The 16999-nt window shown below is 41.3% G+C and overlaps 1 protein-coding gene across 1 annotated transcript in view; it reads left to right on the plus strand.

Annotated features, from left to right (window-relative positions):
* LOC106546315 (macrophage mannose receptor 1) overlaps positions 1 to 16999 on the plus strand; it is a 64668-nt gene that overhangs the window by 26207 nt on the left and 21462 nt on the right. The window contains exons 16-21 of the mRNA XM_087714361.1: positions 807 to 976; positions 2011 to 2078; positions 3269 to 3369; positions 4655 to 4797; positions 6197 to 6311; positions 14814 to 14953. Coding sequence (XP_087570487.1) covers positions 807 to 976; positions 2011 to 2078; positions 3269 to 3369; positions 4655 to 4797; positions 6197 to 6311; positions 14814 to 14953 — 737 coding nt within the window. The remainder of the gene's footprint in view (positions 1 to 806; positions 977 to 2010; positions 2079 to 3268; positions 3370 to 4654; positions 4798 to 6196; positions 6312 to 14813; positions 14954 to 16999) is intronic.

Below are 16999 nucleotides of genomic sequence, written 5' to 3' on the forward strand. Positions count from 1 at the left end.
TATGCAATAGTTTGATTTGAATCAGACTGCTTTGAGCTAAATTTGGCTGTGTGACATAAAGGAGCATTCCTAAAATGTGATGTGTAATGGTTGAGTTTGTAAGCAAACCAATTTCTCAAAGCACTGAAGAAAGCCAGACATTGACTCTGCATAGTGTAAAACTACAGACATTGTGATTTTTCTTAAGTGAAAGGAAGTCACATAAGGTGTCATAGTTCTCATCACAGACATTAATTAAGTAGAGGCTTCCCAAGCATAGGTAGAAATATAACCAAAGAGGAGTTACTAAAATTTAGGGTACTTTTCATATCCATAAGAAATCATTGGACATGTTTAAAAAACATCCCCAAATATGCAAAGCTTTGATGAAGTGGTTGTATTTGATAGTGATTTAATTGAATCTAGCAAATTAAGCAGTTGCCTAAGGCAACAACCCATTTCTCTCTCCAGCTAGTTCTGAAAGCAAATTAAAATGGCCTCCTTCTTGCTTCGCTTTACACTGCTTTGTCCTATGTCTCATCCCAGCATATCTAATACCCAGAAGATATTTTTGGATATTCCGTAATATTTGCGTAAAAGCCTCTTCCAGTTATTGGAAGCACACAGTTGAAGTCAGTTTGCCAGCTATAATGTGGATGTGTCTTTTGGATGTGCTTATTCATATTCAGAAGATCTTGGAAGGAAGAGCTTTGCTCCAAAGGACAGCACGTAATTTTCAAGTAGCTCTGTTTGCTTTGTATTCTTGTGGCATGCATGCAAAGGGATTCTAGACATATAAATCGTTTCTTCTATGTCTTCTTTTGCAGAAAATTCTTTTACAAGAATTGAAGATGGCTGGATTGAATATGGAAACAATGAATATTATTTCAGTAATACAACAATGCCTGCAGAAAAAGCCAGGAAGTTCTGCAAACAACATGGTGGCGATCTTACCATCATTGAGAGTAAAGAAGAAAAAATATTTTTGTGGAAATATGTAAGAAATATAGGCAATAATTATCCATGCAAAGTAACAAGTATATATAAAGTATATATGTGGGTACAGGGATGGGATTGAAAATTTTTAGCAAACTGGTTTGCTGCCTGGTTGATGTGTGGGCGAGACCATGGAGGCGTGGCCTACTTGGCCTCCTGCACCACAGAGGGTGTGTGTGTTTTTGCCCACCTCAGGCTCTGGAGGCTTTCCTGGAGCCTCCAGGACAGCGAAAACCGCCTCCCCGGCCTCCAAAGGCCCTCTGGAGGCAAGAAATGGGCCCATTTCCAGACTTCCAGTAGGCCTAATTTTTGCCCACGCCGGAACTTTAAAAATATATTTCTCACTTAGCTTTTGTTAGTCACTACTAACATCGTCAGAGTGTAAAAGTAATTAAAGAGATAACTGCCTTATACAATGTTAATCGATTTAAATATTTTTAAGAGTTCCGGAGATCATAATGGCTGTTCCTTTTATAACTAACTACACCTGGAACATTTTTAGGACAATTCACAATGTGTGCGTGTACGTGTGTGTAATCCATGAGTGTGTGTGCATATCTCTTTCTCTCATAAATTAAGAACCAAAAGTTTTTAAAAAATTCTTTTCTATGTTTTGTGTTGCATTATTGTATATCTACTATACAACATGCTGACCATTAAATTAATATTACTGGAAATTTAGTATGGCCAACTTAATTGGAAACCAATTATTTAAAGACACAATAAATTAATGTTTTTTTCTCACATGAATTTTTAAAGAACACCATATTGTTAAAAAGTAGAGCATATTTCAAAGTTATGTCATTGTTTTTGTGTTTGTTGTTTCTATTCAACATGATTTCCAAATAATATTTTAATTATACATTATGTGTGATAAAAAACAAACATACTAGGAAAGAGTCTATCCTTTATTGGATTATTGGTTGTGAGTTTTTATAGAATAACTGAATCAGATTATTGGTACACTATCTCATTACTTTAGATTAAAGCTGTACATAACTATTTTTATTCCCAATTCTTTCTTTTACATTTTAGGCTGTCACCTATGGAATTCATTCTAATTCCTATATTGGTTTAATTTTGAGTTTTGACAAAAAATTCGGGTAGGTGAATGCATTAAACTAATTGACAAATTCTGCACCATGTAATGGAATTCTCTTTTTAAATTATTTTTGATGATAAATTGGAATAAATATAAATAAGACAGCCAATTTTGCTGGAAAAAAGATTTTGGCAGGTTTTTGTTTAACAAGATTTACTGAAATGGAAAACAACTCTATTTTTAATGCTTTCACTTTGGAACCAATTTACTTCTCAGTTTCTTAAGATACACACTTCTTCAGTTTTTACTAGTAGCCACCCAGCAAAGAAGCGGTTCATCAAGGAATGTGCAGGTAGGCAGGCTGTGAATCTCTCCCAAGATACCATTAGAGATTTTATAATAAAAAAATCCAAGCACTCTGTATAAAATGGGTGTTGTCATGTGGCATTTCAACCTTTCATGTGGCATTTCAAATGGTAGCATAAACTATGCAGAAAAAAACACTTTTCTTTAAATTGTAATTATTTGCATCTAAACTAATCATAGTGAATTCCCAATCTTTCCCAATCTCCCTGCATTCATACACTTGCTCTCCATGCCTCTGTGATGCAGACATGAAGCTATGCATGCATACATACATGTTGTGCTCTCTTTTCCTGGCCTTTCTATGCTTGTGCATGCATCCCAGCCCACTTTCCCTAGACTCCCTGAGTTCATGCCAGCCAACCAGCCCAACTCAAGTGCTCCACCAGCCCAACTCAAGCATGTCCTCCAAGGGCCTCCCCAACTCCCCTGCTGTATTCTCATGCTCCTAACTTGTGACTGCCTGTTTTCTGCTTAATAACTCATCTATTTTAGGATTATGATCACAACTGGGACCACCTGGATTGCCATTGCTAAGCAATTAAATCACAGGATGTTACACTTTACAGCTGCATTGCTTAGTGACAGCAATGACCATTCCAATTGCCTCATAACTCAACTATCTGTAATTTCTCAATAGTTGTAAGTGTGCTATACCATTTTGCTTTGCTTGGCTTTTATTTTTTGTTCTTTTATTTTGTTTTACGTTGTTTGTATAGCCCATTTAATGGAGTTATAATGTCTTTAAAGAATAAAGAGATTGAATAATGGAAGATTGCAAAACATTTCAAATTCAAAGTGTCCTAGCCTTGGAACAGCCTTTCTTGAGCTTCCAGCAGTTGTTTTGAGCTCAGCATCATAGATGACTGTCTAACATTTTTTCTTCAGCTGGATGGATGGAACTTCAGTGACATATGAAGCCTGGTCCCCCGGTGAACCCAACTTTGACAATGAAGATGAACACTGTGTAATTATGCATTATAAAACAGGCAAGTAAAATAAACTTTAGGTTTTCAGAAGTTATCTGTATGTTCATGTTCAGGATAAGGCAAATTAAACAGCATTGTTTAATTTGGGCTAATTGGCACACATTATTATAGATTCCATCATTATACATTATTTTGTTACTCTAATTAACTTGTTTTACATTATGATGTAAATATTTACATTGGCTTAAAGTGTTACAACATATCATTTTCTAAGCAAGCATATAAGCATATTATTTTCAAATCAAGGATTTAAGGTTTCATCCATACATTACAAAGCTTAATTACTGCAATTACTGGAATTATTTAATTGAGCGAGGTGGCGCAGTGGGTAGAGTGCAGTACTGCAGGCCACTTCAGCTGACTGCTATCTGCAGTTCAGCGGTTCAAATCTCACCGGCTCAGGGTTGACTTAGCCTTCCATCCTTCCGAGGTGGGTAAAATGAGGACCCAGACTGTTGGGGCGATATGCTGACTCTGTAAACCGCTTAGAGAGGGCTGAAAGCCCTATGAAGCGGTATATAAGTCTAACTGCTATTGCTATTGCTATTGCATCATATATTCACAGAAAATAGCAATTTGCAATACTCATAAACCCACAATAGTCTTGCCAATGGTGAAGTTATTCCAAAATAACTACATAGATAGTCACCTATCTCTTCTTTGGGACCATGTTTTGGAATTATTGACATTCAGGCTACAAAAATACAGCAGTCCTCACTAACCTCTCACAATTGGGATGAGCAGTTCCATTGCTAAGTGACACAGTCATAAAATGAAAGACATATGACTGTGCCTACTTGCCATGGCAATTTCATCTGTGTTCACCTGCAGTCATTAAACACAATATCATGTGACCATAACTTGCAGCTATCTGTCGCCTTTCCCGTTAAGTTTGTTTGTTGAATATTGGCTTTGAAGGTCATAAATGACAATCATTTATGTCATAAATGACAATCATGGGACACTGCAATAGTCTTAAAGATGAGCCAACTGCCCTGTCCCTGAATCACAGTCATGTGACTGTAGAGATGTGGCAATGTCTGCAACTTTGAAGTTTAGGCCTAACTCTTCTTTTTCAGTGCCATTATAATTTTTGATGGTTACTGAATGAGTGGTCAGTAAGTGAGGACTACTTTTACACTTTCACAAATACTGTAGGATTTCAGTAGTACTATTGCACTTTGTATTATTCTCGTCCTCATTATTTCGGTTGCAACACATATATGATCCGTTGCTATTTATTCTAAGAATAAATTCATTTTGGCAATATAACCTCTTTCACCAGGTTTATGGCACGATATAAATTGTGGTCATGAGAAAAGCTTCATCTGCGAGAGACACAATAACTCTATCCGGACAACTGCAGCACCCACATTACCCTCAACACCAAAAGGGTGCAGTGAAGGCTGGCTTTGGTTTAATGAAAAGGTAATTGATATAGCAATTGGGAAAAAATATTGAGGTAGCATCACTGTTCAGACATCCTGTGACAATCTCCATGCTAATACATAGTGATTGCCATAGGTAGCCAGTGGTCTTTTTAGACCTCTCAATGAACACAGGTAATTCAGCAAGAGATTCTTCATGTCCTTCATTACATCTATTGTGTTAGGTACACTATTTGAACAGAGTAACTGTGCCACAAAATAGAAATACCTGCAACAATGAAACAATGAAAAATATAAATGCTGCCAATACTAAAAGAGCCATGTTTTTTAGAAATAGATTTGGCATTTTAGATAAATGCCAGTTTTGTTCTGCTCCCATAAAATCTAAATATAATTTAAAGTATATTTTCACATTCTATTTCTCTATAATTTTTGTTAACATTTCTTGCTTGTAGTTTTCAACTTAAAATCATAACTAAGCCCAAAATTATTGTCATAAGTCATGCCAGTCATTAAGTGGGTCAGTATGTGACCAACCTGATTTTATAACTTTTTTGCAGCAGTCATTAAGCAAATGTGGCAGTAGTAAAGCAAATGCAGCAGTTATTAAGTAAAATCCATGATTGTTAAGTGAACTCATTTTCTACAATGAGCATTATTTTGCCAATAACTAGAAGCAAACATCCGTTTCCAGCAAAAAACAAACAAACAAACCACAAATCCTGATCATGTATCCATGAAATGTTGCAAACAGTGGTGACGCTCAAATTTTTTCCTTACCTGTTCGGTGGCTGCAGCTTGGTGGGAGGGTCCTGTGACTGAATGAGCTTGGCCAACTTGACATTACTCACGTCCAAGCCCACTTAGTCATATGACTCTCCTACCAAGCCACGCCCACAAAACTCAATAGGGAAAAAAATGAATTTCTACCTATCTATTTTCTGCCTGAGCCTGGCCTAATCTGTCAAAGGCCTCCCACTCTCCCTTTGCCAGTACTGTTTCCCTTCCTTCAGAGGCCTGGACCTATCCCTACTTCCTCCCCCATGACCACCTATTTCATTGGGTTTACCTTCCTCCCACAACTGGCTGCCAGGGAAGACAAGCTAGAGCTGAGCCGTCGCTGCTAGGCTCTCCACCAGCGTGCATCTAGTCCCCCTTTCCACAAGATTCCTGCAGTTGACTTTTTTTTGGTGCAGATGAATGCTTCTTGCACCAAAAAAGAGATGGTTGCTGCAGGCTTCTTGCAGCAATTTTTTTCCCAACCTCCATCTGCTATGCTTCTTGAGTTCTTGAGTGCACCAGTTTCAGCCCTGTTATATGCCGCAGATGCGGACCTCATTCCCTGCATGTGCAGAGTGGGCGGATCTTGTGATCCGCTACTGGATCACAAGAACCGGATAGAACCGGCTGAATACCACCACTGATTTTTATTCTTTTAGTGCTTTCAAATATTTGGCTTCAAAGAAGAGGAGATGAAAAACTGGACCGATGCACGTGATCACTGCAAAAACCTAGGAGGAAACCTAGCTTCTATACCAAACAAAGCTGTTCAAGGTACAATCACTTCTCTAAATCATATTGACTATCAACATTTCTTTTAAAATCCAGGAATATTTTCTTAAGTAACTTTTATAGAAATTATTATGATCAATCTTAACCCTCACCACTCACCCTAACCCTAAGCGTCAGTTTATATAAGTTTTGCCACTTGAAAGGACCTGAAAGAGATGTAAATGTTGCCACAATTCTTAGGATATGCTCCTTCTCTATGGCCCCATGCACATTTTTAGCCCATTCCTAACTCAAAGGTTGCCGTGCTGATAATATAAGGGCAATAAGAACCGAAAGTAATTTTACAATAATATAAAAACTGTGATTTGACAATATTATATGAGTTAAGCATTAGTTACAGCAATTACAAGTGTGTAGCTGGATTATTTTCAAAGCAGAATTTAGTAAAATGTTTATTTTTACAAGCAGCACATATCTTATGTTTTACTCATTATATTTAAAGGTTATATTGACTAAGAACCTTCACCACCCCTATAGTTATCTAAAAGGTATAAACAGAAACTTATATAGAAGTGGTGGATTGGTAATCAATTTACTACTGGTTTGCTGGTATGCGCACTTGTGCAGAAGCATACGGGCGGGCAGGCAGAGCCTCCCGCTACCACCACTACCAGTTTGATTGAATCAGGCTGAACTGGCAGCAACTCACCTCTGATATGAGTTATATGATGAGGTGAGCTCATTCATTTGGTTCAGGCTTCAGTATCATAATAGCCACTTTTATATTTCAATCTTTCGCTAGATGGGCAAAGTGACTGATGTACTGACCAATGTTCAAGGCTGTTTGAGCCTGGCTGGAGAATAGCAGACTTCAGGTCAATCCTGACATGATTAAGTAATTACGACTGTTTAGCTATTTGGCCCTGGTTGGTCAAGGACATTTTTAAATGGGGTTACACTTCCTCATTCAGTTTGACATCTGGCCAGGGGACCTTTGCACAGGTTCATCTTTGTCACGGACATTTTAATCATTGGTGTTGCATGAGATTATACTTTCTCATTCAAACTGGTATAGAATTTGAGGGGTGTAGAATCCACCTAGATTCATAGCCCTTGCTTGAAAAGCAGGTTGACCCTGTGGCAGAGGTGGTATTCAACAGGTTCTGATGAATTCTGAAGAACCGGTTGTGGAAATTTTGAGTAATTCAGAGAACCGGTAAATACCACCCAGGGGTGAGTTGCTCCCGGTTCGGACTGGTACACCAGAAGGGGTTCGTCAAATTTACCATACCTTTTAGACCCGTTCGTCTAGTGGGACAGTACCGGAACACTCCCTCCTGTCTGCCCCCCCCTCGCTCACTTGCCCCGCCCATCTGCTCCATGCTTTCCCCACCTGCCACTCACTGGCTCACCAATCACTCCACCTCTGAGAGGCAGGGGTGGCTTTTTCAAAAACGTGCGAGAAAGCCTCCCCCCATTGCCCGAATGTGTGAACTGTGAAGGAAGGAGGCTGCAGGCTCATTTGCTTCAGTTACACAATCTCCTTTTGTTCTCCATCTGCCTCATCCACTCGTTCGGGCAGCAGATAATGAAAGAAAGTTGCGTAGCTTGGGGCAAATGAGCCTGCAGCCTCCTTCATTCACACGTTCGGGCAGTGGAGGGGGTTTTTCTAGCACACCTTCTTTCTTTCTCCGAAGGCGTGCAAGGAAGCCCCCCCCCATTGCCTAAATGTGTGAACTGTGAAGAAAGGAGGCTGCAGGCTCATTTGCCTCGGCTACACAATCTCCTTTCATTCTCCGTCTCCTCATTCACTGGTTTGGGCAGCAGAGAATGAAAGGAGGTCACGTAGCCGGGGCAAATGAGCCTGCAGCTTCCTTCGTTCCTTCCTTCCCTCAGCATCTACCAAAGCGCTGCTGCCACCTCCCCTCTGCGTTAACGGCCTCCGGACTGAGTGGTAGCAAGTGATGGCGGCATGGGGAAGCTGGTGGAGGTGGCTACTGTTCTTGCCTAGTTGTGGGTCGCGCTGCTCGGCAGGCAGTGCCCCGACTCCCCCGCCACCACTGCCGCCGCTGTGCCATCTCAGCAGCAGCACCTCTCGCTCGCAGAATGTGGAGCCACAAACTCCCCCCTTTTCCACTCACCTCCTTGGGTGGGACCAGGGCGCGTGCAGGGTGAGTGGAGTTCGCGACCAACTTTAAAGTGAATGGGGCTGTTTGTGACTAAATGAGACAGAGAACATAGAGGGATGCAAGGGAACATGGAGATAATCTAGTCCACACACCTTTCCAAGGCAGGAGTCCTTCCTTCTCTTTGAGAGCTGTCAGTGGCAAACATAAGGGAAATGGTGTGTGTGTGTGTGTGTGTCTGTGTCTGTGTCTGTGTGTGTGTATGAGAGAGAGAGAGAAAGAAAGAGAAAGAAAGACAGTTGGAGAGAGTGAGATAAGAAGGAAGGAAGGAAGGAAGGAAGGAAGGAAGGAAGGAAGGAAGGAAGGAAGGAAGGAAGAAAAAGAAAGAAAATAAGTGGGGGAGAGTGACACAAGAAGGAAAGAAGGAAGGAAGGAAGGAAGGAAGGAAGGAAGGAAGGGAAGGAAGGGAAGGAAGGAAGGAAAGAAAATAAGTGGAGGAGAGAGACACAAGAAGGAAGGGAGGGAGGGAGGGAGGGAGGGAGGAAGGAAGGAAGGAAGGAAGGAAGGAAGGAAGGAAGGAAGGAAGGAAGGAAGGAAGGAAGGAAGGAAACTTATGATCACAATTGAGCCCAAAATTTTGGTTGCTAAATAAGAGCGTTGTTAAGTGAGTTTCACCACATTTTCCAACTTGGCCACGCCCACCAGGTCACATGCCCACCAAGCCACTCCTACCCAGTCACATAACCACCAAGCCACTTCCACAAAACAGGCCACATCTGCAGAATAGGTTCTAAAAAAAATTAGAACCACTGCCCCGCCCCCATCTATTCTCTGTCTCCTCAGTCCCAGCTGATCAGGAGGAAATGGCGATTTTGCTATAACCTTTCCCTGGAGTAGGGAGGGAATGGAGATTGTACAGTATCTTTCCCCTGCCATGCCCACCAAGCCATACCATGGCTACCAAGCCACGCCTACTGAACCGGTATCTACAATTTGGATAACTCAATTCTTGGCAGCAGTTTAAAGCAAAAGATAAAATTTTATCCTTGCATTTTTCCTGACATACTTCCAAATTGTGCCTAGAAGGTTTTTAGGTTAGGAACATAGAAATGAACATAAGCATTGTATATCAGGAGAGTTTGATCTGGTACAAACTTTTAAAGTTTTTAAAATCTGATATATCATATTTTTGGCATATAAGATGCACCTTTTTCCCCCAAAAAGAGGCTGAAAATCTGGGTGCATCTTATACACTGAATTCAGCATTTTTTGCCTCCCGAAGAGCCACCCCCTTCACCAAAATGGCCATGCATACCCTTATGGAGGCTTTCAGAGAGCTCCTGAGGGCTGGGGAGGGCAGAATTGAGCAAAAATATGGCTCATTTTTTGCCCCCACAGCCCCCAGCAGCACTCTGCAAGCTTCCATAAGGCTGCGCATGCAATTTTTTTGACAAAAAATGGGCCCGTTTTTGCAAAATTTGCCAATTTCTGCTCGCTTTTGGCCTCTCACCCACCAGGAGCACTCTGCAAGCCCCTCCAAGGCTATTCATGCCTTTTTTTAAAAAAATGGGCGCATTTTCATGAAAAACGGGTCATTTTGGGGAGATTTGCAGAGTGCAAAATCTTTTTTTTTCACTTTTGGAAAGCTCTTTAACTGATTGATGAGAATTACATTGATCAAGTGCTGTGCCAGCAGAAACAAAGTCTTAGTTCTCCAGATAGTCAGTTATTTTCTTCTCTAGCACATGGATAAATACACCTGGAAACATCTACCTACCTACCTATTCTCTATCTATCTATCTATCTATCTATCTATCTATCTATCTATCTATCTCTATCTATCTATCTATCTATCTATCTCTATCTCTATCTCTATCTCTATCTCTATCTCTATCTCTATCTCTATCTCTATCTCTATCTCTATCTCTATCTCTATCTCTATCTCTATCTCTATCTCTATCTCTATCTCTATCTCTATCTCTCCCTCTAGCTACGTCCACACTATCCTAGCCCCACCCACCGCTCACTGATTGGCTATCTCACCAATCTCCCCGCCCACATCTAAGAACCCTATCTAAACCCACTTACCTTTTTTCCTGTTTGGCTTTCTATTGCTGCCTGCTGACTTCGAGGAGATAAGTTAGCTGCAACTAAGCATGGGGGGGGGGCTGCTGCAGCCCTGCACTATAAGCAAGTCCGGTGACCTTTTGCAGCCTTGCAAGGATCCCGGGGTTGCTTATAGCACAGGACCGCATGGCTGCCAGAAAGCGCGGGGGTGTGGATGGCGATGGGGGTTTATGTGACATGGCATCTTTGACAAGTTCGGGGACCTCACAAGGCCTTTGCAAGGTCCCTGGACTTGCCTAAAATGCCTAGCCACCAGAAAGCATGGGGGCAAGGTTGGGGGCGGCGGCAGGAGCTTACACGGTGCGGCTGGTGTCTTGACAAGTTCAGACACCTTGCAAGGCCTCGGCCTTTTTTGCATTGGGGCGTGCAGCAAGAGAGAGAGAGTAAAGACTTTTTCCGATTGTTGGTGGTGGAGGTGTGGGCCTGTGCTCACTAAAGCAAGTCGGGGAAGTCCTTTGCACCAGCCAGAAAAGGTCTTCACTCTCCCCTTCTTGCAGCACGCCCTGATGCGAAAAATGGTGAGATCAGCGTACTTGGGGCTGCTGCTGCAATGTTCAGGGAGGCTAAACCAAGCCACGTGCCTCTCCCAGCTGCTTTCATGGCTTCCCAGAGTGCCAAGAACCTTTGTACTCTTCTCCATGCTCTCCTCAGTTCCTCGTGACGGCAATAGACATCCAGAAGTGGCGGGGGCTGGAAGCCCAAGGCCCCATTAGCTCCAAAAGTCAATTCTGGACATCTATTGCAGTCGTGAGGAGCCGAGGAGAGCGCGGATAAGAGGCAAAGGTTAGGGTTACTGGGCAACGTGTGGGGGGCGGAGGCTGGAGGAGTTCCGCTCTGAAAGGAGGGAGAGGAAAAAGTTGGGATTCTCCCTTTTGCAGCCTTAAAATGGCAGAGAGAAGCCAAACTCCACTGCCCCTATTCACATAGGATCTGCAGCTCCCTTTATGCCCCTCCCGACCCCCTCCCTCCCAGGGGTCGAAGCGCCTGAAAGGAACAGGCAGGCTGACACAGCTCCACTGAGAAGACATTTCTGAGAAGAGAAACTTCTCTGGTCTGGCTGCACCTGAGCTGGTGGAGCACCTCCAACCGCCGGCCCATCGCCAGGCAGACAGACAGTGCAGATGAGTTGCATGGTTGCTCCAATTGCACAGGCACTCCACCAGCTTGGGTGCAGCCAGACCCAAGAAGTTTTTCTTCTCAGAAATGTCTTCTCAGTAAAGTTGTGGCAGCCTGCCTGTCCCTTTCAGGTGCTTTGACCCCTAAGAGGGAGGGGGCCAGGGGGAGCATAAAGAGAGCCGCAGCTCCTCTGTAAATGGAGGGAGAGGAAAAAAGTTGGGATTCTCCCTGCTGCAGCCTTTAAATGGCAGAGAGAAGCTGAACACTCCCCTCCCTTCACAGAGGAGTTGCTTCTCCCTTTATGTGGATGTGTGATATTTTGCAAGGACTGGGAAATCTTTCATGCAGTCTCTGAACAAGAAAAATATATTTGCATGTTAATGGGGGAAACAGGTGGGCTAATTATAATGTTAAACTATTTTTGGCTTACTATACAGATAATTTAGTGCAAAGCTGTACACAACAGTATTAGACTTCTGTGGTTTTATCTTCCTTGGTTGGTTTTGGGGAGAGCTATGGAAAGCTAAAACAAATGCTGTGTAACAAGCATGAGACATTCCTTTTGATTCATTAGAGAATTAAAACCAAACCTTATTTCAAAGGAGAGAAGTTTCATATCATGCAACTTTCATCAAAACTGTTTCACATACCCTTAAATCATGGGGGTTGGGGGAGACAATAGTGAACATCTAGGAAATAGAGTAGTAGTGGCAAATATCTTAGAATAATACTTTGATACAACTATTATAAATTGTTCAGCAATAATTTAACTAAAAGAATTTTGCATACTATAAATAAATTGTTACTTCTTAGCAGGAAGTCCAATATTTTTTTCTTTGGATTTTCACCTTTGGCTGAGTTTTTCAGTACTCCAACATACTATTCTTTTTTATTGGGGGATATATTTATGAATTTATTTTTTTAAGCAACAGGCCAGAACCTGTTCATATTAATAAGTAGAAAATCTGTTGGACATCAAACTTATTTTAAAAGTATCATTATGTAGAACTCTTTTTAGTAGTCTGGATTATGAAAGAATTGCAGGAAAATATTAGATAAGACAGAAATAAGCTAAAATAGGGGTGGTGGTGGTGAATCAATTTCTTGGCCATGTTTTGTTACAAACTACTCTAACTGCTGCCTCTTTTTTTAGCAATAATGATTACATTGAATATGATATTAATATATAAATCATGTGATATGGTTCCAGGATCCGAGCTAGTCTATATTTGAATGGCCTGAAGGTGTGTTAACATTCAAGGAAGGTAAAGCTGCAATCTAGGAAAGACCGTTCTTGGCCCTCTAAGTACTTGGAAAATAGCAATAGCAATAGCAATAGCAGTAGACTTATATACCGCTTCATAGGCCTTTCAGGCCTCTCTAAGCGGTTTACAGAGAGTCAGCATATTGCCCCCAACAATCTGGGTCCTCATTTTACCCACCTCGGAAGGATGGAAGGCTGAGTCAACCCTGAGCCGGTGAGATTTGAACCGCTGACCTGCTGATCTAGCAGTAGCCTGCAGTGCTGCATTTAACCACTGCGCCACCTTGGCTCTTAATAAACCACCTGTGAACCATATGTAAAACCACCCTGATTACCATATAGAATAAAGTATGAAATAGGCTTGTATAAATCATTTGGTGGGATTTCAAAGCATTGGAAAGTTGTGGGAGTACTTTGGAACATCTGCTTCATTGACCAGATCTGGAGGAGTGCTCAGAGCTCTGTAAAAACTTGCCTAGCTTTAGTACAAATGCTAGGACTGCAAGGTACTTTGGATTCTGTTCCAAACAAAGTATTGCAGAGAATACAAGACTGTAATATAGTACCCAACCGACAACTCTTTAAAGTAGATATTTCATGAATCCAGGAAAAAGTTGCGGCTGTTTTAAAAATGTAGATGCTGTGGGCTTTACATTCCTATATATTCAAAAATGGTACAAAGCCCTAACAAACATTATTATTTAATGACTTTAAGTTGTTGCCACTACTTTGAAGTTGGGAAGTGTCAGAGTTTCTTTTGGCAACCCAAAACTGTTAAAGCGAGGAGGCTGACCATTCAGCAGGCATGTTTATAATCATTTTCCATTTCCTGTCTAAGAGGAACCACTTTACGTGTTGGGTGTCTTCATTAATATAATCTGCCCCTTTCTCCTTCTGATGCTGTTTTGTAGGAGAGGGGAGAAAGATGGGTTCTCCTTTGGTGTGGAAGAGCCCTTCCAAAAGCCCTGCCACTGTGTCTGACATAGAGGTGTCCCGCATCCCGCCTCTATGGCAGACATAGCGCCAGAGCTTTGGCGGGGCTTTTGGAAAGCCTTAGTGCTGTGTCCGCCATAGAGGCAGGATGCGGGATGCTTCTATGTTGGACACAGCACCGGGACTTTGGCGGGGCGCTCCGAAAGCCACACCAAATCCCCGGCGCTGTGTCCGCCATAGAGGCATCCCACATCCTGCCTCTATGTTGGACACAGTGCCAGGGCTTTCTGGCTTTCAGGACGCCTCTATGTCAGACACAGCGCCAGGGCTTTGGTGGGGCTTTCGGAAAGCTCTGCCAAAGCCCCACCACTGTGTCCACCATAGATGTGGGATGCCTCTATGTCAGACACAGTGGCGGGTGTCTGAAAACCCGGCGCTGTGTCTGCCATAGATGCGGGATGCCTCTATGTCAGACACAGTGGCGGGGCTTTCGGAATGCCCCGGTGCTGTGTCCAACATAGGGCGGCTTTTGCCCGCTTGCCTCACCAGCCATAAACCTCACCGTACATCACTGACTGCTACCCTCCCTCTCTCCCTACCTACCTACTGTATTTCTTTATCTCTATCTCTATTTTTTTCCTCTCTCTATCCCTTTATCTACCTACCTACTTAACTGCTCTCTCTCTCCCCTACCTACCTACTGTATTTCTCTCTCTTTCTCTCCCTCTCTATCCCTCTATCTACTTACCTATTTTTTTTAAAAAATTGGCTCTTCAAAACCTTGGTGCGTCTTATACTCCATTGCGTCTTATACTCTGAAAAATATGGTAATCAAAGTAAACTTAAAAAGTTTAACTAATTTTGTTGTATTTATTTATTATGACAATAAAGGCTATATTAAAAAGGATGGAACAAAATATAATAAATAACAGGTCTGCCAAATACTTTATTGTAAAATATATCTGCATTTCCCTCCAGCTTTTCTCACAGTAAATTTAAAAAGTGCTGCAGGTGATACTTGGATTGGATTCATTGACAAGAGTTCACATTTCCTCTGGACTGATGGGAGTGGAATCTATTTTACAAACTGGGCTAAAGGGTCACCCCGTTTAACCAATGTAAGTTCAAATTGTTGGGATTTTTTTCCTGTTCTATGTATCCACAAATCTCCTTGATGTTGAATTCCTGCAATGATACAGGAGAGAGGGAGGGAGGGAGGGAGGGAGGGAGAGAGAGAGAGAGAAATAGAGAGAGAGAAATAGAGATTAGATAGAGATGGATAGATAGATAGATAGATAGATAGATAGATAGATAGATAGATAGGTAGGTAGGTAGGTAGGTAGGTAGGTAGGTAGGTAGGTAGGTAGGTAGGTAGGTATGTATAGGTATAGGTATAGGTATAGGTATAGGTATAGGTATAGGTATAGGTATAGGTATAGGTATAGGTATAGGTATAGGTATAGGTATAGGTATAGGTATAGGTATAGGTATAGGTATAGGTATAGGTATAGGTATAGGTATAGGTATAGGTATAGGTATAGATCAGTGTTTCCCAAAGTGTGGTACGCGTACCCCCAGGGGTACGGGAAGAGTTTGGTGGGGGTACACGTTGCACTGGAGTTTGGTGGGGATCACGTGGGAATATCACAATAGGAGAAGATATCTTTAATGTTATGAATACATTTATGCAAGAGAACAAAATTGATTGGAATAGATGTGTTGGAATAAGCACAGATGGAGCAAAAAGTATGGTCGGAATTAATAAAGGAGTCGTTGCAAAAATTCAAAATGTTGCTCCAAATGTCATATCCACACATTGTTGCATACACAGAGAGGCTTTGGCAACACGTAAGATGCCCGCTGATCTATAGAAAGTTCTGGATGAAAGCATGAAAATCATTAACTACATTTTTTTATGTAGTTATGAGGGGTACTCAGCGTTTTTTATGAGGGATACTCAGCGTTACGAAAATTATAGAAGGGGTACACATATGTCAAAAGTTTGGGAAACACTGGTATAGATATAGATATAGATAGAAAAGACTCCCTTTTTGTGTGATGACTGGCCATATATATTTAATAAATGAATAAACCAAGTCTAGAGCAAGAATTATGATTGTGAAGAGCTTATAAAAAACCCTTATTAGGGCAAAAAGTAATTTGAAACATTTGAGCTCAGAGTATGATCTAAACATCAAAACGCACTAACTAACTAAACTGGGTGGTTGAAGTGCAAAGTTGCTCTCAAAAGCCTCTAGGACAGTTTTTCTTTCTATTTTTTTCTCATATTGCCAATGGTATAAGAGTTTCACTGGAAGAATATTGTATGTAGTTTCAAAGTTAACTCCCTCCGGCCCAACTATCCTGCATCTGTGTACACTAAGCTTCTGTTTGCGCAAGTTTTTAGTTTGTCTTAGGCAAAGGAGGCAGAATGTGTAGCTTAGGAGCATCCCATCTGAAATCTTCTATAGGATTTTCAAAGGCAACAGGCATACCTTAAAATGTAAAGTAAGAAGTTCTTGAGACCAATCCTTTAGGGTGTATAACTCAGATCTTTTCTGTCTTTTAAATAAGAAAAGTCTGCTGTGCTTTCTCCTCATCAATAGAGGGTGATATAATGCCAAAAGGAATTCAATCTTACTCCTGTCTCTCTACTTATGAATGAAAAAATATGCCATTGGATATTATGTTTTGGAGAATTTTACTATTGCCAACACTCCTTTAAAGAAAAAAAATATCTAGTAAAATGAAATTTAAAAATAAAAAAATCTATAGAATTAAAAAATATAAATATATAAAATTAAAATAAGTATGGAGAAAAAGGACCCTGCCAGGTTTAGAATGCCTGATACATGGTTTAGTGGTTTATTCGAATTGTATGCCCCCCTATTCCCAAAGGGACTCAATACATAAAGCTAGTTACATCCTTCAAATTCACAGAAGTGATTTGATTCTCATGGCTGCTTAGCTTTGATGTATGCAATGAGCCGTGCACAGTATCCCAAAGGGCAAAGCTTTGGTGACACAAGCAAAGAACTAATTTCCCATCTTAGGCCCTAGAAGGTCCAGTGTGGCATCTTTGAAGGCTTCTCCAGTTTGTCTCCATGATTGTGTATGTGTACGTATCACTTTTGATGGGTTTGCCAAAGAAGCATGCTATAGTG

The sequence above is a fragment of the Thamnophis sirtalis genome, unplaced genomic scaffold, assembly GCF_051295495.1.
Source record: "Thamnophis sirtalis isolate CommonGarterSnake01/CBP01778 unplaced genomic scaffold, rThaSir2_p1.2 scaffold_4, whole genome shotgun sequence".
NCBI classification, from domain to species: Eukaryota; Metazoa; Chordata; class Lepidosauria; order Squamata; family Natricidae; genus Thamnophis; species Thamnophis sirtalis.